The following is a 24,248-nucleotide window of genomic DNA, read 5'->3' on the forward strand; positions in this document are numbered from 1 at the left end:
AGAACTGAAGCCTTTCTTGGTAAGACCACCCTTTTTGCTCCTTTCACCAACCTTGTTGCTCTTCTCTACACCAATTCCAGATATCCTTCCTAAAATGAGGATTTCAGTCCTGTGTGCAGTACTTAAGATGTCTTATATACATTGCTTTGTATAATAGGATAATCAATTCCTTATCCTTGCTGGAAAAGTTCCTACACATCATTGACAAAACCCCATGAGCTACCCTGGCAGCTTATCTGTACTGCTTTTGACAGTGTCTAATGTATCATGTGTAAGAATGCCCCTTATTTCATGTTTTTTATTCCAGCTGATTCATACTCATGAAACTTCTTTGTTTTGAAAATAATAGCTTTGCATGGATGGTTAATGTTAGGGAACCTTTCAACAAATTTTTGTTGACATTCACTGGAAGAATTTGTTTGTAAGTAAGATTCCACTAAAATAAACACATTCCTCAATGATATATGGTGCGACATTTATTCACCAGTAATGAAGTGTACAACTTCTCACAAGGATTGCGAGTTGTACACTTCATTACTGAAGTGAACACCTGAAATGCAAAACTGTCACTTCCTCCAATTACTTAACATTTTCATTACTGCTCTTGACAATTACACCAACAATCATTACTTGGTTGCATTGTAGCTAATACAAATAACACGGGCATTTCTTTTAAAATGAATACCCTATATTTTCCATATTGGGTAGGTCTCTTGTTTGTGTACATATTCCAGGCAGCCTTATTTTCACCTTTCATTCTTTGGTCATTCATTTCATATTAAACCTTAATTATGTGACTAATATGAAATTATTCATTTCATATTAGTCACATAATTTTTAAAGGTATGAAACAGTTTGTGGTGTTGAATTATTTTGGGGAACATTTCACATAAGCATTTTCCATTTTAGCTGCTCTCAATGAATGGAACTGAAATAACGTTGAAGTCATAATCTTCCTGAAAAAATTTAATAATCCTATCCTCAATAAATAATTTCACAGAATATATACCATACCAGAATGTTAATTCGCTGTCCATTATCATCTTTTTAATTTGAAAATGCTTAATAACGGATGACTCTTTAATAATGGTGAAACCAAGAATGTTTTTTATCCCTTATATCATCTTTAATGCGTTAATGGAAAAACAATCATCCAGATGGTCCAAAAAACCATCTGCTACTAGGTGCATATCATATCCCTGAGTCCCAGTCTGTCCAGAAAATTAGCTACCCATAATAAGACATTCTAGTTTGCTTTCCCATTCCATTTATGCTTATAGGTGATCATCATAGTCAGTATATTCATTAGGTATGTAGCACAGTCTTACTTGCATTTGTTGTAAGAGCTGTGTATCTATAGTTCATATTTTATATATCTGCATATTTAGATTTCAAATCCTAAATACATTCCATACATCATAGTCTTATATGGTTTGTATCATATTTGATATTTGAGTAGATTATATATCAATCAGTGATGTTCAAATTCACTTATATTATGTGTAAACTAGTGGTTTAGCTATTACACTGAGTTATGCTTGTATTTATGTGGCAGTGCCTTTAGAGAATTTCCTTCACTTTTATATTAATTCTCATGATTAGTTCCATTAGTGATATTCAGAGAAAGTTTATACATTACAGACTTTAGCAACAGCTGTGGTTCAAGTCTTCATGACAGAGCCTCCCAGTCATATGCACTGGATCAAACACTGGTGTGGAGTAGTGTGCTTTGTAAAAGATAATCCAAGAAGATCTTACTTTATTCAAGTTTTTGATATTGATGTAAGTATGGTAATGTACTTCTTTTTTTTTATCATCTACTGTAGCATTCATTGTTTAGTGGTACATTTAATTCATATTAGTAGAATGGCACTCACTGCTATGGTAATTTTCCATAGTTTTGGTTTCCTTTTTTTTTTTTTTTTTTTTGCCTGCTTCACTGCCCTGTGTTTCAGGCTGTAAAGTCACAAAAAAAAAAAAAAAAAAAATTCAAACCTAAAGCCAAGTTTAAACCAAATAAGAAACCTTGTTATCAAAAAAAACCAACAACAACTTTATTTTTTGTAATAACAAGACTTCAGTATTATATTATAATGTAATAATAGTGTATAATATTATATAAAGAGAAAAATTTTAAAGTATCCTGTTTTAAAATATTTCTTGCCTTTTTTTTAATTTTTTTTTTATCTCCCACCGAAACTAATTGGTGAATAACAGGCACAATAAATGCAAGGAAGCCAGAATCAGCTTTATGGAAAAAAGAAAAAAAGCCACCTAGTTCCATCTAGGTATTTACCTAACTCTTCTTAAATTTAGCATTAGTATTAATCAGGCCAAATGATACAAGAAAGGGGATAGACTTATTCTGTATCAGCTAAGGAAAAAAAAAATAAAATCCTCTGTCAGTTATAATCTTTTCCTGAAAATTAACAATTCATTTCCCTCTTGAACCATGTCGGGACTCCATAGCACATCTACTTTGGTACTCAACTTATTCCAGTGATCAACAACCCACCAAGAAATGAACTTTGTAAGATCTAATCTTCTGCTTCCCAAATTTTATGTGCCCCTTGTTCTTGTGTCACGTATCAACATGAAAATACCTCCCTCATTCATTCTTCTTATTCCTTTAAAGAGTCTCAAACTCCTCTGTCAGGTCAGTCCTCAGTTGTCTAGCCTTCATACTTTGCATTCCAAATCTTTTTTAACACATTACTCATGGGGTTAACCTTTATCAACTCTTGTTGATAATCTTTATCAACTCTTGAAGTTCTTGAGACCTTCAGATCCAAATATGATATAACAAATGAGGACTTGCCATCATTTTATAAAGAGGAATAATAACATCCTTCTTCCTGATCACAAAGGTTTTGTCATTGATATTACACCCTCAGACTTCTTAGCCACTTGCCTACATTGCACAAGCAACTTTGTCTGCTTGTATCATAACCCCTAAATCCTTTTCATCCTGAACCACCTTTAATTCCTTGGCCTATAATCTGTGTCACCTGATATTTCTTTACTCCAAATGCAAAACCGTACATTTAGCATTATTAAACTTCATTTGCCACCTTACATACCCTATGTGTATCTGATCTAAATCATTTAGAAACGGCATATGGTCCCAGTTGCAGAATGGTTTTGTTAACTATCCTATCCACCTTTAAATCACTAGCAAACTTTATATAAATTTTGTATAATCTTAATAAAAAAAAATACTTTATATAATGAAACCTCTCTAAAGTGGGCACCACAGAAGAAAATGTCCACTATATAGAGGTGTCCTCTTTGAAAAGGTCAGTGTAGCCAGTTTCAATAATTCAAAAAAATGAAATTTACTGTAACCAAGTGGGTTGCACAAAGTTTTTTTTTTTTTTTCATTGATTAACATTGTACATATTTGTGTGTTCAATTAACTTTTTATAAATAATGACCAATTAGCTTTTAATAAATAGTACATCTTTTAGTAAATGATGCATAATTAATTCTTAGTAATGAATGGATATAAATAGCTTTGTTTAGAGCATTTCGTTTTGATGTTTTCATATGTATTATGGATAATTTAGATTACTCACTGGTTTTAGTCCATATTTGTCCTGCCTAGAATTCTTTTATAGATCACTTCCCCCTTTCCTTTTGATAGGTAAATACCCTTATTTTTATATTTCCTTGTACAGCCTTGCTGCAAGCAGAAGGAATTAACTTGCTTAAAAAAATAACACACAATCAAATACAAAGGACTATTCTGACCTATTCCAGGAGAAAATCTTGAATACATGCACAGACTTCAACAAAATCTTCATATGTGGCTACTTAAATGTGAAGATTTTGTTGAAGTTTGTTTAACACAAAATTCTCTGTGTGGGGCAAGTGAATTTTCATTGTTCAAAAAGAAATAATTACTGCTTAAAACTGCTGTGTTTTTGTGTATGCAGACAATCCCCATGAGATACTGGTCAAAATTTCCTATGCAGTTCACTGGTGGTGTGGGCGCCTCCGTAGCCAGGTGGGAAGGAGCAACAGTGCGTAGCACACGCTGCTTGATTAGACCGGGGTTCGAGCCCGTCACCACCAAATACGGAGGATGCGGAAAGGTCAGGGAATGACCACTGCATATTCCTGGAGCAATATGGCCTTAGTTGCTAATGCTCCTAAAACCAAACAAACAAACAACTGGTGGTGTGTTGTTGTTATCATTTTTTTTTCTGGTTCAAAGAAATATATTACAGTTGTATTTCCACACATTTTTTTTTAAAATGAAACACAAACTGAATACCATATATGGACTTACTACAGTACTCCTCACCCTCCCCCAATTCTGGCAACAGCATCTCTCGTATGATGATTTTATTGTTTTTCTAAGTAATGTACCAGCAGTTGTTGGGTTTTAGGAGCATTGGGACTTATACCATGTTGTTTCACTATGAATTTTGTCTGTATAAATGTGTGTTCATGGTCTAATTTGCTTGTTGTGCAAGCTGAAAAACATTGCTGAAATTTCACCCTGCCCCTGAAATAAGCTAACTATAGCCCTGATTGAACAGATCTTTAGAAATTCTCCCAGCCATTGATGGGATCTGAACTCAGACTCCTTGAGATGACTGACAAGTGGAAAAACCATTATACTGTCATGGAGGACATGTACAAAGTGTTGAACAAATTAGCAACACACTGTGAAATCTATTCTGTGAGGTAATCTGTAGCCATCACAAATCTCGTCCACAGACAATCCCCATGCAAATTAGTACAATCCCCAAAGCAAATTAGTACCACTGTTACTGTAAAGTCTTTGACCTTCACTTAACTCTGTGGAAAATGCCTGTTGACCTGTGAAAATGCGTATATCACCAGCAGCAAATGCTTTAATCCCACATGTTACCCTTGAAAGAATACATGTTCAATGCAGGGAGATGGAAAATACAGAAAGACACCTATTAAAGTGTAAATGTCTGTTCTGGGTAATTTATCATGTAATTTTTAATACTTCTGGCTAGGATCCAAGTCTGACTGTCTACAACAAGAGGTGTGTATTAAGGGAGCTTTCATTATGTAAGCTTTCCAGTTTTTACAGGATATGGTGGTAATTTATTCCAGCAACATCAAGTTAGCAACAACATCATATTGCAGCAGTGTATGCTGCCTCTTCAGTGGTCGATTTCCATTGCAAAAGCTGAAAAACCAAAATAACTGATGGCAGTTGGGTACTCTACCCCCCCCCACCACCCCCAGCTGAAATCTCACTGCAGCCCTAACTAAAAAGGCTTTTAAGAATGAATCCAATCACCAACAGGATTCAAATCTAGACCCCTTCAAAGACATGACAAGTGGTAAAGTAATGGAAGATTAGTAATTATTAATAACTCCAAATAGATTTTTGGGCACATGTTTATATAACTTTTTTCTTATTTTTTTTCTTATTTTAGACTGTATCCTTTGCACATACTTCTTAAACATCTTATGTACATGTATTTAGGGTAAGTTGCTACAATGGATAAAAGGATGGTTAAGTGGGAGAAGACAGAGGGTGGTAATCAATGGGTGCTGCTCTTCGTGGACTAATGTTATTAGTGGAGTTCCACAGGGTTCGGTGTTGGATCCACTGTTGTTTTGTATATTTATCAATGATATTGATGAAGGTATATCAGGCTTAATGTCGAAGTTTGCAGATGATCAAAGGTTGGCAGGGTTGTTAATGACAGTAATGGCAGTGTGCTATTGCAACAGGATCTAGATAATTTGGGCAGATGGGCTAAGAAGTGGCAACTGAAGTTTAACCTTGACAAATGCAAAGTACTGCATATGGGTAGAAGTAACCCCAGAGAAATGTACCAACTGTGTGGTACTACACTTAAGGTGGTAGAAAATGAAAAAGACCTGGGAGTAATTGTGCAGTCAGATATGAAGTTTTCTGAGCAATGTAGTCAGGCTGCCAGGGCAGGTCATGGGGTTTTGTCAATGATATATAGGAATTTTGCCAGCAGGGAGAAGGAGGTGATTGTCCCTCTGTATAAGGCAATGGTCAGGACACACCTTGATTACTGCATACAGGTCTGAAGGCCTCATTTTAGGAAGGATGTAGATTTACTTGAGCATGTACAGAGAAGGGCAACAAGATTGGTGAGTGGAATGAAGGGATCCTCTTACCAAGAGAGGCTTAAGTTCTGGAAATTGCAGTGGCTGGAGACTAGGCACCTGCACGGTGATTTGATTGAGGTGTATAAGGCCTTAAATGGGTTGAGCACGCTGAATTCTGATGGGATCCTTCCACTTATTCAGATTACGAACCTAAGGGGGCATAAATTCAAATTAAGAAAGGACAGATGTGGAATAGATGTGCAGAAATTTTCCTTTAGCCAGTGGGTGGTTAATTGCTGGAACAAACTTCCATCTGTCGTTGTGGAAGTTTGATAGGTTGAATAAATTTAAGGAGGAACTGGACAGGCATTTGGAGTGGTGTGATTTTTTTTTTTTCGCTGAAGCTGCATAAGCTCATACACTTGCTTTCTTGCATCACATGCCACTACTACTACTACTACTATGTATACACAGTGAGGGGCTACCTTATTATGTACACCCAGGGATGACTCCTTGATTTTCTAAGGGGAGAAGGCTAAAAAAAAATCATTAGCTTTAATCATCATGTAGCAGTAAAAAAATCCAAGAGAGAGACTATAGCCCTTTTAGTCCCTACCTAGGATTATCCATCGATACATCTGCCTGATAGTGAACAAGTATCCCTTTAGTCCCCACAATAGCTGTTTGTTGTGACATGATATCAGTGAATGTCAAAAGTGACACAGAGATGCTGTTCTGTGTTGACTAAATTTCTTCCAACAGTTAATGCAAATTGGATGGCTGCTGATCTCTACTACAAACATCTCATTCCACCTCATCCTACAGGTAGAGTTGTCAAGAACAAATGCAGGCCCTGGTGTTTGTATATGTATTTATGCACTCACATGTAGATATGGATAAAAAGCAACAAGTCAATTCTAGCTTATTAAATCAATAATATAAAAAAATAATGAAATAAACATTTTTATTATTTTAAGTTTGTACAGTTTTTTTGCCACCAATTGTTAAAAATGAATTTAATTACTTAACAAATTAATTATATATGTAGTGCATTACATTTGGGGTGTGGTTGATTTTTTTTTATTTTTTCATTTTCTGTGATTAATAGAAATGAAAAGTAAATATAGTTATCTCCATCAGTTAATTACTAAGATTATATAACTTTAAAGAATATTTAATAAAATTCTATAAGTTTACATTCTCTAAACTCAGCCATTTAGTTTCATTACAGCTATGCAATATTTATTATTATATAGTATTTATTATTCTTCTCCTGTATTACCTTTTTTTTTTCTATTTTCTTTCTGTATATTTGTATCTCTTCATAGGTGATATCTTGTTCATGAGTCTTGCATAACGATGCACACACACAAAGCATGTACAGACAGTTACATGAAGCTAACAGTACTGCATTTAATCTATGAATTTCTTTTTTCCATACCACTTGTATGAGAACTAAAAAAAAAAAAAGAAAGAAATAATATCCAGATTTCTTTGCCTGATTTTATATGAAATTTTGGTTTGGCTTGACAGATACATATAACAAGCCAGAATAGAATATTTCTTGAAAATCTGCCCACTAGTGTACCCCCTTATGTGGACAGATGGATGGACAAACATGATGAAGGCAATAGGGGGTGTGTGTGTGTATAAAATGTATTTAAGGCCTCAGCCAGAATTGCAGGCCTAGGTCATATCAATCCCCCATCCTCCTTGTTTGGCCTGCCTCATGGGTACTCAGTTGGATTGAGATCTGATTACTGGAGGCCACCACAGTTCACATGAATTTACTCATGTTCTTGGAACCACATCCATTCATTTTGACCTAATATTTTCCTGTGGAAGAACTCACTTGCAAATGAATATGCTGCAGCCATGAAAGCACATCCAAATGTTGCTTCACTGGTATCCAGGGGAGGGGTTTTTTCTGATTTTCTGATAACTGAGAGGAAAGTGGAAGAGAAATCTTTGAAGCTAAACCTAAAAATGGCACCTGGAGTGGATGGGATCTATTCAATTATATTAAGGATGGCAGCAAAGTAGTAAGTAAACTCTTAACCATAATTATGAGAGTATAACTTTGGATTCAGGGGAGGTCCCTATGAACCGGAAATATGCAAATATATCCTTAATTCACGAAGGGAGGTCAAAAGGTAACGTGTAATTATAGACCTATTAGCTTAACTTCTGTTCCAGGTAAAATAATGGTTATGTTCCAGGGAAAATGCTGGTTAAAGAATTAATGCAGGATCATCTAGACACGAATGCTATTATACTCAGTCACAGCATGAATTTGTTAAGGGACCATCATATTTGAACAGTCTGATTGGCTACTATGATGCAATAACAAAAGAACTAAATTTTATCATATGCTTCAATTTCAGGAAATCTTTTGAAACTGTTGTATAAAGCAAGATTGCTGTATAAAGTGGAGCAGTGTGGCATTAAGGCCAAGTTACTGCTATGAATAAAGGGATGGTTGAGTGGGACAAGATGGAGAATGGTTGGTAATGGGCACTGCTCTTCGTAGACCAATATTATTATTGGGGTCTACGCGGTTCAGTGATGGGCCCATTGTTGTTTTCTATATTTATTAATGATATTGATGTAAGTATATCGGTCTTAATGTCTAAGTTTGAAGGTGATACAAAGGTTGGCAGGGTAGTAATGAAGGTAAACTACTGCAACAAAATCTAACAAAAGTTAGGCAGATGCATTGAGAAATGGCAGTTGAAGTTTGATATTGACAAATGTAAGGTACTGCATGTGGATAACAGTAATCCCAGATTAACATAACAGCTGTGTGGTACTACACTCTGGGTAGTGGAAAATGAAATAAAACCTTGGGATTATGTACAGCCACATATAAAAATAAAGTTCTCTGAGTAGTGCAGAAAGGCTGCCATTACAGCTCATGGGGCTTTGTCAATAATATACAGGAACTTTGCTAGCAGGGAATAGGTGATTATCCCATTGTACAAGGCAATAGTTAGGCCATGCCTTAAGTACTGCATACAGGTCTGGGGGCCTCATTTTAGGAAGGATGTAGAGTTGCATGAGTGTGTACAGAAAAGGGCAGCAAGATTGGTGAGGAGAAAGAAGGGGTCCCCTCACCAAGAAAGGCTTTAGTTCTGCAAATTGTAGTGTCTGGAGACATAGAAACCTGTGAGGTGATCTGATTGAGGTGTTTAAAGCTCTGAATGGATTGGGCAAACTCTTGTTGATGGCATTCTTCCTCGTGTTCAGAATACACACGTGAGGTGGTGTAAATTCAAATTGAGGAAGGATAGTTGTAGGATAGATGTGCAGAAGTTTGCCTTCAGCCAGTGGTTGGTTGATCCTTGGGACAAACTTTTATCTGTTGTGGAATGGATAGTTTGGATAAATTCAAGGTGGATGATTTTTAAGCTTGCTTTCTGAATCATTTGCCACTGCTAATACTAATATTAATACAAAAATTTAAACATGAGGTGTATTGCTGCAAAATTCATGACACATTTGCTGAATGATGAACAGAAAGAAAACTGGCTTTCCTTGTGTTGTTTCCTGCAAGCACAGCCCGGAAGGACAAACTTCCTTTTCAAGTCCATAACAGGGGATAAATGCTGGCTTTGTGGTTGTGACCCAGAAAGAAAGCTACAATCTTCTCAACAGAAAAGTCCATTCCACATGCAAAATGCACAAGGCAGGTCAGATCAAATGTTAAGAGCATGCTGATTGTTTTCTTTGACAGTGAGGGAATTGTTTGTCAGAAGTTCTTTCATGAGGCCAAAATGTAAATCACCAGTTCTACATCATGATCCTAAGGTGTTTGAGGGAGGATAACAAAAGAAAACACCCAGACAAATGGTGCATTCAGAATTGGCCTCTGCATCATGATAATGTAACAGTCCACAGAATTTTGTCAGTTCATCAATTTTTACTTAGCCTGTGACTTCTTTCTGTTTTCAAAAATGATAATCCAGTTAAAATATGAAGGTTCAAAGGAGATTCAATCTGAATTGCAGAAAACATTGAACAGCATCTTGAAACAGGAGTTCCAGATATGCTTCAAACAGTTGAAGTGCTGAGATCGGTGTATAAGCTGTGGAGAGGATTACTTTGAAGGGAACACTGCCAACATGTAAGTAATGTAGGTATAAATTAATTTTATTGATCACTCCGAGAACATTTGGCTCGATCTTGTGTGTGTGTATATACATGTTTTGTAGTATTATTGTTATAATGGTTAAATGATATAAGGAAGCAGACTTTTACTGCATCTGCCAAAAAGAAAACCCTTGTTCATACCTTTATCCATTGCCAAAAAGTGAATCTGTAACATGCAGCCTGAAAGTAAATGTCACTAGATCCAGCCTCCTAATTACTCTCCAAAATTTGCATTTGTGTTTCCTGCTTATCTCTTTTAACAGTGAAAATGTATCTCCCTCATTAATTTTAATGATTCCCTTCAGGGAGTCTATATTCCTCTATCAGCCCTCCACACCAAAGCTGTCTTTGACAAGCTTTATTGTTTGTGCCTTCTAAGCTGTTCTTCATAAGGACATATATTAACAACCTTCACCAGTCTGGTTGTCCGTCTTTGACTTTTCTAGAAGCATTATGCCTCTCTTCAACTGTGTCCTCTAGATTTGAACAAATTATTCTAAATGCAGTCTCACCATCATCTTATAAAATGGACAATGATATTCCTTTTCCCTAATTGTGAAGGCTCTATATATCATAGACAGGACACCATGTGCCTTTCCAGCCACTTGTTTACACTGCAATGAAAATTTCATGTCTGACTAACTCCTAAGACTTTTTTGTCCTGAATCACTTTTAAACCCTTTCCTCTAGCTTTTAAATAACACTTGGATTTCACTTCCCCAGGTGCAAAACTTTACATTTAGAAGAATTAAACTTTAGTTAACACTTTTTTACCATTTTGTGCAACTGCTATAAGTCATTTTGAAGCAAACTGATTTGGATCAGTTGCACAAGTGATTGTGCAACGGATTTTAGTTCTAGTCTTTAATTACCCTTCCTACCTTGAAATCATCAGCAAACTTTGACAACTTCCCTTGCACACCCTCGTCAGTGTCATTAAGGAAGATAAGAAACAAAAGTGGTCCCAGCAGTGATCCTGAAGTACACTGGTATTTTTTGTTGGCCAGTCCCTGATCCAACAAAGGATCTTACCAGTTTATATAATAGTCTTTCATTGGAATTATATCAAGAGCATTACTGAAGTCATGGTAAATAATGTGGTCAGGCAAGACTCCCTATCCTCTCTACCCCCTTCCCAAGCCCTCAAACTATTATTGCTGTGCAAGTGACTTTTGGAAGACTTATCCATCCCAGACATTTTAGATGATACCATATTTAAACTCAGATACAATCTCGTTTATTCCTTCTTTATTAAAGAAGAGGAATTTCTAAAAGTTGATTTTTCACAATCCTTATTATGATTCTAATCATTTTATTTTATTAAACTATTTTATTAAATTTTATTGTAATGAGTATTAATTTTAATGTTTGTGTTGCAGAAGAGGAGCAGTGTTTGGGAACAGGAACTATATACCCAATTTGTATACAGAGCACCTAAACCATTTTTTCATACTTTTGAGGCTGATGTAAGTTCATTACTATAAATACTCAAAAAAATGTATTATTTTTCTTCTAATTAGAATTTACAAAACACCAAGAATGATTTAATTTAAAAAATGGTTAATTTTAAAAAACCATGCTTATCGTTTGTTTTCTTTGTTAGTAGTGATTTGCTCTGCCTATCAGTAGTGTACTCTCATGCTGCACATATGTGGAGAGATGTAATTCGGAATTAACCTCTGGCAAATTCATTCATCTTAATCCTCTTTGAGCATCATGCAAGTCTCTTGCAGTGTACTGCAAGAATCATGTGAAGTATTGCTACAGTTAACTGCCTTTTTTCTTCAAGTATTTAAGTATTTCATTTGAGATTATTAAAGGATTAATAATCTCAACTGAAAACTCATTTGAAATAAAATAAAATAAAAATATGAACATGGATCGTCACAAAAATCCATTGTAATAGAAGAAATTATGAACACAGCAGCTGTTGCTGTGCATGAAAACAAAGTATCAGTAAGAAATAGCCTAACACAGGTGATGAGGTACCTTTTTGAAAAGAGGCTTTCTATCTTCTAACAAAATCACATTCTTCATCCACCATAGAACCCTGATCTTGTATGTGACTTCTGTTCTCGGCACCAGAGAGGCTCCAGTCAGAGCTGCTTAAATGTTTGTAAAGGAGAAGCCTTAAAAATGGTTTCCAGTATATTATGGGAGAGACTTTGGGCTAAGTGCATTGGATCCAGAGGAATATAGTTTGTAGATCACAGTAATACTGAATATCAGTATTACTGTATTATTCAGTCAGAATAAGAGAGTTATTTTGTAAAAATGATTCTGCATTTTTTGTGGTGAACCGCCACAATTTTAACTGTTTCTTTAAAAAATAACACCATTTTATCTAAAGTTTTAGCAATTTTAACAACTTAATGGTACAAAAATCTTTGAAAAAATTTAAAGAAAATGTTTGAAAGTTGGATTATAATTTTTGGATATACAGTCGAACTTGGTTATAATGAGCACGGAAATAGCGAGGTCATGGCTGTAACGAGCAAAAAGCCATAATGATTTTAATTTATGCGTATTTCCATACAGTCACTCACTGTTATACTGAGCATACTACACAGATATACCAAACAAATTTTCGTGCCCACCAAATACGGAGGATGCGGAAAGGTCAGGGAATGACCACCGCATATCCCCGGAGCAATATGGCCTTAGTTGCTAATGTTCCTAAAAAAAAAACCAAATAACAACAACAATAACACTGCCAATACTGTCATTAACAACTCTGCCAACCTTTGTATCATCTGCAAACTTCGACACTAAGCCTGATATACTTATCATCAATATCATTGATAAATATGCAAAACAACAGTGGGCCCAACACCAAACCCTGTGGGACTCCACTAATAATATTAGCCCACGAAGAACAGCATCCATAGATTACCACTCTGTCTTCTCCCACTCAACCACCCTTTTATCCATTGTAGCAACTTACTCTTAATACCATTCTGCTCCAATTTGAACAGTGTCAAAAGCTTTCCCGACATCCAAGTATATGATATCAAAATTATTTTTTGCATCCAGTTTCTTTGTAACCACATCATAGTATCCAATCAAATTTGTCAGACAAGGCTTTCCCTTAACAAAGTTGATAGCTTAAATTCAAGGAGAAACTGGACAAACTTTTAGAGGGAATGGTTGTGTGAAATTGTGTGCATTTTTTTTTTTTTTTTGGCTGATGCTACATAAGCTCATACGCTTGCTTTCTTTCATCACATGCCTCTATTACTACTACTACTACTACAACAATGCTGATGAAACAGGACTTTTTTTTTATAATTTGACACCTGATAATTCGTTTAAATTCAAAGGGAAAAAATGTGTTGGTGAAAAAAAACAGTGGCTCGCTTGATGTTGCTCATATGCTCATATATGACAGGAACTGATTAAAAAAAAAAAAAAAAAACTGTTTGTTATCGGAAAATAATTAAAACTTCAGTATTTCAAAAATGTAAGGAAACTTCCTGTGGATTACACTGCAAACAAGAAAGCTTGGATGACTTTGGATATTTTTCGGTAATACGTAAATGATTAGAATAAGGAGCTATTCAAAAAGAAGAAAAATATTTTATTGTTGGTTGATAACTGTCCTGCACATTCCCAGATTCAAAATTTGTCCAGTATTAAGCTAGTGTTTCTGCCACCCAATGCGACACCAATTTTACAACCAATGGACATAGGTGTAATCAAGAGTTTCAAAGGATTTCATAAAAAATTTCTAGTTCTACATATGATCAGTCAAAGAGAAGAGAAACTTAGTGTATATTGATATTGTATTCTATAAATTTATTGAATGATGTGTGGGAAAACATTTCTTTTACAACCATATCAAATTGCTTCAAGAAATCGAAATTAAATTAAAATGAAATTTCAATTGTAGATGAAGAAGATGGAAACAAAGAAAACAACTTACCATTATCCGAATGGTTGCTACATAACAACGTTGTAGGTTTTAATACAGATAACATCAATGAATCTATATGAGTCAATGACAACTTATTAACTAGTGATTTTCCTACAGAGAGCAATGTTGCTCTCTGTAGATGCTATGCTCAACAAAGACAATAACGATGATGGTAACGACTATGATTGTGATGATGATATGATGACAATTGAAAGTGAATTAAAATCAGTGCCGACAATCTCACAAGCTCAAGGTGCAATGGACACAGTCAATTTTTTTGAAGGAACTGAGGCAAGTAACGAGACTTTTAATGAATTGAGTGTTTTAAGGGGAAACTTAAGAAATATCAAAGTGATATCTTTAAAACAAACATCAGTTTTAAGATTCATAAATAAAGACTAGTTGAAATCGGGTTTTATTATTAAATAGTATTGTTGTTTTTAATTACAGACAAATAAATTGTTTATAATTTAGGGTCTGACGTAGCCCAGTGGTCAGGAGCGAGAGTGCATAGCACGCGTTCCTTGAGTGCACCGGGGTTCAAGCCCATGACTACTAAATATGATAAATATTTGTATTGACGATTTATTGTAAACTCTACTGACTTGGTTGTCGTGCCTGAGTATAAACAGAAAAAATTTAATTTATTTATATTAAGTGTATTGTAGTTTATATAAGCATTTTAATACAAATAACATGTAGGCATATACTTATTTTTTTTTATTTCTAATATTTCTTTTGTTTTTGGAATCTATTTTTTAATCAAGTTATTGAGAATTAAAAAAAAAATTAGGTAACTCATCACTACTGATATAAAGTGCTCATTGTTTAATGGCCCCAGGGGTTTCCCCATCTCCGCTAACGAATAGTGGTTATAATGAAGAAATTTTGTCGGTCCCTTGATGCTTGTTATAACCAAGTTTGACTGTATAATTAACTGATCAATTGCTACATACCCACATACTTTTTTCTTTTTTTTTTTTTTTTTTTATTTGCTTTGTGTATCAGTTGTGGCTGATGATATCTCACCAGCTTTAAAAATAGTGTTAAAGCCTCTTTGAGGTTACCAAGTTTTATACCACATAAAGCATAGATTGTCCATTTTAATTCAAAAGATGCATTATTCTGTGATATCAGTTTCAGTAAAATTTTTGAAAGTGGTAAATATGTTCTATATTTTAAAAATTTTCATACCTTGTTTCCCTTTTATATTTTTTTTTATTTAACAGTCAGTTCTCCAAATTATTTAAAATTTAACAACTGGTTTTTGAAACTATTGAAAACTAGCTTCATCCTGCCATTGCCTTGTACTTGAATATATTTCATGAATAATTTGCTGCACAATAGTAATTTTGTTGTAGTGTTGATAGTTGTTTTGGGGTTTATTAGTCAGTGGCTACTGTGGATATTAAGATTAAGGTTGCGCTTTTAAAAAATATGATTCATCCAAATATATTCTGATTCATATTGTATAAATTAAAAGTTTGAACTTTAATGAAATATTAATTTCTAGTATTTTTCTTGTGTTTTTATGTCTTTGCAAATATCTTTCCTACAGGATTGTCAAGCAGGGTTGAACTTTGCAGACGATTTTGAAGCACATACATTTAGATCAGCTGTAGAAGAAAAACTTCAGTATAGAAGACAGAAACGGGAAGGTAAAACACACATATACTTGCAATAAAATCCTATTACAGTTGAACACCTTTGCTGAAAATTAATTTCTAATGAACAGCATATTGTGCAAATTATCTTTATCTAAGTGCTTGAAGTGAAGTAATTCACCTATATAAAGGTTAGAATCTATTTATTACTAATGCAGGTCTTAAAATTATACATTTTACAGATGTTTTCTCCTCTGTTTCTTCAGTGATTGTAATCTTGCTATCACACTATGACAAAAAAAGACCAAATTGAAAATGGTAATGAAGATAAAATTAAATCTTGTAAGGTGTGGCGAAAGAATTCATTATCACATTCCTGAACGATTATGTTAAAATCAATGTTCCCTACCCCCCCACCCATAGTATATAATGGTACAGTATATTTATTATATTAATCCTTTCAGGAGTATGTACATTGAGTTATACTTTTTATGTGTGGACTCTGGGGGAGTATGTACAAAAAACAATGTTTCAAAGGCCAGTTCCAACAGTATATTTCTTAATGTATGAATTATCTTAATTTTTCTAGTACATGTTGCCATTTATTATGTGTTTCCAACTATTTGAAGGTAAAATTTATAATAGAGGACAGGATGAAAATAGTTTTGAAAATTAGATGAGAAGATCAACTGTTGACATTAGTTTTCTGATTTAGGCTTACAAAAGTCAAATTTAAAAAAATCTGTAGAATTCAGATCCAGAATTTTATAAAACCAAATAAAGTAATATGTATATAAATGTAATGGATATTATTGCATCAAATAAAGTAACAGCCTTTTCTATTAATTTTTTTTTTTAATTGTTCAATTTTTGATGATGATTTTACCCTGCTATTAAAAACATTTATGTACAAAGTTTTTTTTTTTTCTCTTACAAAATTTCAAAATTCTATGAAAAACTAGCTCAACACATCATGCTGCTATTGAAAATTCACTGTGGCAGAACCCACCCACATATGGCAAGCTCACTGCCCAAAGGGTTCATTTTTGTATTAAACACCAGAATTTTAAAAAAAAATTTTTCCTTCACATTTAATGGGTGTAAGGATGTCACTTTTATCCAACTGATAACAACAGCATACTCTACATTGAAAGAAATTCAAAAATAGATGTTGCATTTCATGGTGGTGATGTCTTTCATGCTGCATGTTTATTTCCTTTTATCATAGAGAATAATCATCGTCTGAACTGTGCATGCAGGCACATTGTTCAGAAATGTTTCCCTAGGAGTGAAATAGCAAAAAAAAAAAAAAATACGGTTGTGGAAGAACAAAAACAACAGGTATTGTTAGTGAAATTGTACAAATAGGGAAAGAAGAGTTGGTGATGGCTCTGAAAAATGGGTCATTTGGCCATTTTCAATTGCTACAGATGACAATAATCAATGTGATTTCAAGCTTTATCCCACTGTGTTGACCTCTTATAATAAAAAAAAAAATCAAATCAAATGCAGCTCCTCTGAGTGCCATTATTAGAAGGCAACATTGCATGGTACAACATTGGACATATTTTTGTGAACAATCTGAAAGCATTGCAATTCCTTCAAGAACTGTCTAGCATCTAGCATTGATAATGCATCTGTCATAGCAGGCCTAAAAACTGGAGTGACAAGGATATTAAAAGAGGAGATTGCGATGATTAGTGGTAATAAGCTGTTCTTATCATATTATTTAATTTGAAAAATTAATTTTTTTGTGCTGAAAGAGCTGCATGCCTTCCTGTGAAACTGAATGAATAAAACTGAACTTGTTGGAAATTTACTACTATCTAAAAAGAAGTTTTAAAAGGAAAGATAGATTTAAGAAATTTCAATTAATGCATGCCACCAAATTAAATAAAAGATTTTGAAGCATGTGTGTACATGTTGGCTTATTTGTATAATTAAATGTGTAATTTGACTGATAGAACGTGGAAAACTTTGAGACTGTTTAAAGAAGTGATAGGAAAAGCCATATGAGCACTTTTCAGAGTTACCAAATTGATAAGTGCAACAAGCAATCACTAGTGAGTAGAACTGAATCATTTTCACATCCAGTTCTTTATCTAAAACGTTTTGAGAGATAAATTGATGAACTCAAGAAAAAGTTTTTGTTTCTGAAATACAAACTTCTAGTAAAAGAAATCTTACAGTCCAAACAAGCTGATAATTCTAGACATGTTATCCTCATCCATGCAGAAAGTCTTTTTATATTTCTCTCTTTTGGCTTGAATAAAGCAATTTGTTTGTTTCTTTTAAATGTTATGCCAATGTGTGAAAATCCAAACAGCTCTTTAATCTAACATACCTCACGTTCATGTAATCATTATTACTATGTTGAAGAATGTTACGTGAAAATTTATTTTACCAAGAGTTTTCAAATCTTCCACTTCCATTTTGAAAATTGATTACTGTAGCACAGAGCCTCCCAACCAGTGTGCCATCTCAAATTCTGAGAGTTTATCATTTTCACCGAAACATGTCTAAGCATAGAAAATTCCCTTACATTTTATTTTGCTTATGTTGGTAGTACAATTTCCATAAGAAACATATGCTCAGTGAAGCCTGTTATTTATGTACATGTGTACTACATTAGCATTAGTAGAGGCATATTGATGCAAGAAGCAAGCTTATACAGCATCAGACCAAAAAAAAACTCCCTAGTTTCGCCCATTTAATTCACTCCAAAAGTTTGTCTAGTTCAGCCTTGAATTTATTTAAGCTGTCAACTTCCACAACAACAGATGGAAGTTTGTTCCAGCAATCAACCACCCACTGGCTAAAAGCAAATTTCTGCACATCTATTCTACAACTGTCTTTCCTTAATTTGAATTTATGCCTACACAGGTGTGTAATCTGAGCAAGAGAAAGAATCCTGTCAGCATTGAGCTTGGTCAAACCATTCAAGGCCTTATACAACTCAATCAGATCACCCTTGCAGTCAACCTAGTCTCCAGATGCAGCAGTTTGCAGAACTTAAGCCTTTCTTGGTAAGGGTGACCCTTTCTTCCCCTGACCAATATCGTTGCCCTTCTCTGTACTTGTTCAGCAGCTCTACTTCCTTCCTAAAATGAGGACTCCAGACCTGCATGCAGTACTCAAGGTGTGACATGACCATTGCCCTATGCAAAGGAATAATTACCTCCTTATAGCAAAATTCTTGTATATCATTGATAAGATCCCATGGGCTGCTCTGGCAGCCTGTCTGCACTGATCAGAAAACTTTATATTTGACTGCACAATTACCCACAGATCTTTTTCATTCTCCACTACTCTGAGTGTATTAATGCATAATTGGCATGTTACTCTGGGGTTACTACTACCCATATGCAGTACTTTGCATTTGTCAATGTTAAACTTTATTTGCCACCTCTCAGCCTATCTGCCCAACTTTTCTGGATCTTGTTACAATAGCATACTGTCATTAGCAACCTTTATATCGTCTGCAAACTTGGACATTAAGCCCTGCTCCATTCATCAGTATCATTGATAAATATAGAAAACAACAATTGACCCAACACCAAACCCTTGGGGACTCCACAAACAACTTTAGTCTACAAAGGGCAGTGTCCATTGATTAACACTCTCTGTCTTCCACTCAGCCATCCCTTTATCCATAGCAGCAACTTGTCCTTAATGACATACTGCTCAAATTTGTGCAGCAGTCTTCCATGTGCAACAGTATTAAAAGCTCCTGAAATCCAAGTATATGATATCAGAATTATTTTTTGATTCCAGTTCCTTTGTGACCACATTGCAGTATCCAATAAAACTGGTCAGACAAGACTTCCCCTTAACAAACCCATGCTGTGTCTGAACTATAACTTCAGTCTTGTCCAGATGAACCTGCAAGTTCACAGAGAATTCCCCTGAATCCAAGGATGCTCCCATAATTATGGCTATCTGTTTGCTTACTTCCTTTGTTGCCTCCCTTAATATAACTGGATAAGTCCCATCCACCCCATATACCTTTATTATGTTTAACTTCAGCAACATCTCCTCCAGTTTGCTGTCAGTTATTACAAAATCACTTAGCTCCCTGTTAGATTTTGATAAACTTTTGAACTCCAATTTCCTACAGAATTTCTCATGTATTAATGTAGTTGCAAAATACTCATTCATTTTGTCAGCTACCTGGGTAGGATCATGAACAGTTCAACCATTGATATGAAGTGGACCACTGTGATTCATCCCCTTCTACAGTTTACATAAGTAAAGAAGTCTTGCTGTTTTTCCTTGCATCTTTTGCCAAAGATTTTGTAATCTGCCTTCGTTTGCCTAACCTCCTTTGTGACTTAATTACAGAAAAGCTTATATCTACCATAGGCTTCTGTGTTGCCTGATAATTTATATGCATCTCATGCATTTTTATTCTGTGCCACGACTCTCATTAGTTCATCTGACATCCATTAAGGCCTAAACCTTGAACAGTATTTCTTAGTTGATATGAAAAGTCTAGTAGCTTCCAAGATTAATTCCTTGAATGTTTCTCATTTAGAATTTGCTATTGGTATTGGTAGCATCATCAGTTGGTTTCACTATATAGAATTTAAAAACTATCAGAGACCATTATATTCAGTTTGTGAAAGCAAAAACCCTTCCCTTTACCCCTGATGGTAGTTACTTCTTTAAGTAAATCCCACATGAGTACACTGATCACTGCCACATAGCAGTTCCTTTATCTGCAAAATCTTAATTCTTGAATAATCACTGCTCATAATCAGATCAAGAGAAAACAGTCATCCAATAAATTGACAAAAGTCTTGCTATTGTGCGAGTGGCAAGTTCCAGTCAATATCTTGAAAGTTAAAATTCCCCATTATAAGACAGTGATTTACTGGCCCACTGTTTCTCTGTACAGTTGTTCATTATGCTAATGTGAGTCACTAGGCCTCTAACACACTCCTACTCTCATTTTTGCTTTCCCAGTGCTTATGTCACACCAAACTAATTCAATATTGCACTGGCCACCCATGTCAACTTGATGCACTGCCAAAAATTGTGTTTCCTAACTAACAACATTACCCCTCCTTCCTTCCTATCCTTTCTATACACAATTTGCTGCCCAAATTCCAATTCTTTCTTCCTTACATCTGTGTGACACCATGTCTGTGATATCCCAATAATATCTGCCTTTGATGTCTTGGCCAGTACTTCAAATTCATCAAATTTATTTACTATACTCCTATCATTGGTGTTCTTATTCAGTTATCTAACACAGCCCTTGTATTTACTTGTTCCATGATGACTCCCAGCAGTTCTTGAAATCTCCTGCAACTTGCTTTCCACGCTGCTGCTCATTCCAATAGAGGCAGTGAAAGAATCACTTTCACCTCTGCCTGTGGTACTCTTAATCTGTGAATCCCCCACCAAGCGAGTAGTTTCTGACCCACCTAACATTCCTCAATAGCATTAGCAAATATTTTTGCATCCTTTTTGTTTAAGTGTATACCATCCCTGTAGAAGCAGTCTCTCCTGTTAATAAGTACAGACTATGTTGGGAAAAATTCTGCCCCACGAGCCTTGCACAATCTCTCCAGGGCCAAATTGATTGACAAGGCTCTCATCATATAATGCCTCCTATCGTGTCTGAGCAGAATTGCAGATACTTTCAAATTTAACCCTAACTCACAACTTTTTTCAGCATTGACCTCTACTTTTTAAATAAGTCTGCAGATCTCCTACTCTTAATGTCATTATTGTCATTAGTTGAAATATATCATGTTGGCAAGAATTGCTGTAGTCTTGGTTTTTCTTATCAGAAAACTGATACCTTCTCTTTTTCATTCAAAGTATTATTTTCTCTCATTCCACTGTGTGCAAATGAAATTAATACATAGTCAAATGTTACACAAAACACTCAACAAAGTATTAATTTCATTTTCCCTCTGCTCCCTTAATTTGATAGAAGAACTCCAGCCGATGATGTCATTTTTTTTTGTATTCCACTGTCTTGCATTCACTACTTTTGTGATATTTTTGAAAGAAACATTTGGTAATTTATTTCTTTTGCATGTTCTGCTACATATGTCTTTATGGCATTTTCCACATTCTCGATTTATGAATTTACATAGTGTATTTTATTATTTTCTTTCTTATAACAAAATTCATATGAAATGGCTTTCAGCAATTAATTTGCTTCTATATACTTACTTTTGTCAGAATGAGTGTGGTTGCTGCCTATTTACAAAGCATTTATACTAAAGTGAATACATGGTAAGCAAATCTTTGCAATTTTTGGTTTCAGCTATTTGGTATGCCGTGAGATTTGAATGTTTTTTGACAGCATTCAAATTGCACAGAGCTCTTTTGACAGAACTGATGTTTTGCAGTATCAGTTCTGTCAATTTCAGTGTGAGAACTACCAAATGACAAAAGAATTGACGTACAGTAGACTTTCAGAATAACGGCACCTGCGGGAATTCAAGATGCAGTTATATTTTCTTTATTATATCAAGTTTAGTTTGTGTGAGTAGAACAGTGGTATTGTCAATGTCCTCCCCACACTGGGTGGAAAAGGCCCAGGTTTGAATTCAGTCGATGACACAAGGAACTTTTATGGCCTTTTTCAATCCGTGGCTGAGTTAGTTGGTCTCAGGCAAGGTTTCCCCCACCAAAAACTAGGGTTTTTCATCCAGCAAAATTTACTGAGCATATGAATTTACTGGATATATGAATTAACTTTCTGGGTGACCCTAATGTAATAATTTGGATTATATCAAGTTTGTCATTAAGCTTTAATGTTGTTCTTCTTTTCTTCTCTGTATGATGTTTATTAACTTTAGGAGTCATAGTAAGGGGGTTTTTAATTTAAAATAAATGTTAAACAGCAGTACAATCCGTGATATCAGTACAGAATTCACTTTCAAAATGGTGAACATAAACAAATACAATAATCACGTGACTTGTCTTTTTTTTTTTTTTTTTCTTTTTTTTTTCGATACTGCAAGATACTTGCGCTGTATGTAAGCATCCGATCTCACTGTGCCATCAGCTCGAATGTGCTGTTATTTGGGGTGCCATTATTTTGACAGTTTGCTGTATAGTGATCCCTGGGGAACTGACAAGTGCACCAGGAAGTTTGAAATATACCAATAGTATCCCTATTCATGCTTGACTTTTTTTAACAATTTCTCATAGCAGTACTGAGTTGTGAGAGAATATTCAGCCAGGTTAGAAAACCAAAAAGTGAGTTTATCTTCACTTTCTGGTGAAACTTTGAAAATGTTCCTGACAGCCTAGACAGTAGTGCCACAATGAACAGAACTTTGACTTTACATTTTTGAAGGGTGCCTCCTTAGCCAGGTGGACAGGAGCAGCAGTGCGTAGCACATGCTTCTTGATTAGACTGGGGTTCAAGCCCATGATCCACCAAATACGGAGGATGTGGAAAGGTCAGGGAATGACCACCACATATATCCCTGGAGCAGTATGGCCTTAGTTGCTAATGCTCCTAAAAAAAAAAAAATAATAAAATAACATTTTTGAAGAGAACCAAGTCTGTAACAATATTTTTATCTTGAAGCAATCAGAATCAGTTGATGTCTAACAAAAATCCACAGACAGAAAACAATGTTAGGTAAATCACATTTAAAAGCATGCTGTACTGGTAAACAATGCTGTGGCCATATCTTAATAAAAAAAAAGTACATATTTTTCCTGTATTAATTTCTAGTGCAGTCTGGGCTGTAGAAAAACCTTCCACTTTTTCCAAAAAATCTCTTGTCTTTTGGAAGTATGCCTGTTTTTTTTTTTTTTTTTGCAAATGCCTAATCCAGTTTATTGAAAGCCAAAAGTTAGCAGCCATGCTATAGCTAAGCAAGACTGAACTCCTGAATAAGTGTTTTAGCCAGGTTAGCTATTTTCATTTTCAAAAAAGAAATGATTGATAGTAGTTTAACTTAAAACAGCACACCATGCCATCACTATTGGTGAATGAAGTGCAAATTTATAATCTTGATAAATGTTATTAGTAGCTTAGTGGTGATTATTCTCTTTGTTGACATCACCATTCAAATAATAAGATAATGTGCTTAATATTATTTATATCTTTTAAAGTTCAGGTATTGTCCACTGTAACTGCGTAAAAAGCATACAGAAATGTAGTTGATTTATTTTCATTTGTACTGAGTTCTTGTATAGCGGATATTTTATAAGGGTGAAACTTTGTTTTTCAAGAATGTACCTCAGTGTAACATCTGACAAATGTAGCGTATGGGAATGAGACTGAACAAAACCATCTTGGACTCTTCTTTACAGACAGGTGAACTTTTCTGCATTCTCAGGCACGTTTATAGTATGTGGAGTTCCCAGTGGCTTTGTCTGTTATAGCACTAATGGTTTTAAAATTGACTACTCTTGATTTGATTGTGGTGATGGAGGGTATGTTAGAAACATGAAAATGTTGCTGAAAAATTATGCTGCATTGTAATGTTAATTTACTTTTTAAAAACCACCATACACAAAATGGG

The 24,248-nt window shown here is 34.8% G+C and overlaps 1 protein-coding gene across 1 annotated transcript in view; it reads left to right on the plus strand.

The window, feature by feature from the left end:
• LOC150090058 (uncharacterized) overlaps window positions 1-24,248 on the plus strand; it is a 114,012-nt gene that overhangs the window by 15,120 nt on the left and 74,644 nt on the right. The window contains exons 2-4 of the mRNA XM_090389732.1: window positions 1,642-1,782; window positions 11,604-11,690; window positions 15,696-15,795. Of these exons, the coding sequence (XP_090245858.1) occupies window positions 1,642-1,782; window positions 11,604-11,690; window positions 15,696-15,795 (328 nt within the window). The remainder of the gene's footprint in view (window positions 1-1,641; window positions 1,783-11,603; window positions 11,691-15,695; window positions 15,796-24,248) is intronic.

This window comes from Mastigoproctus giganteus, chromosome 2, assembly GCF_048544385.1.
Source record: "Mastigoproctus giganteus isolate SK-2022 chromosome 2, ASM4854438v1, whole genome shotgun sequence".
NCBI classification, from domain to species: domain Eukaryota; kingdom Metazoa; phylum Arthropoda; class Arachnida; order Uropygi; family Thelyphonidae; genus Mastigoproctus; species Mastigoproctus giganteus.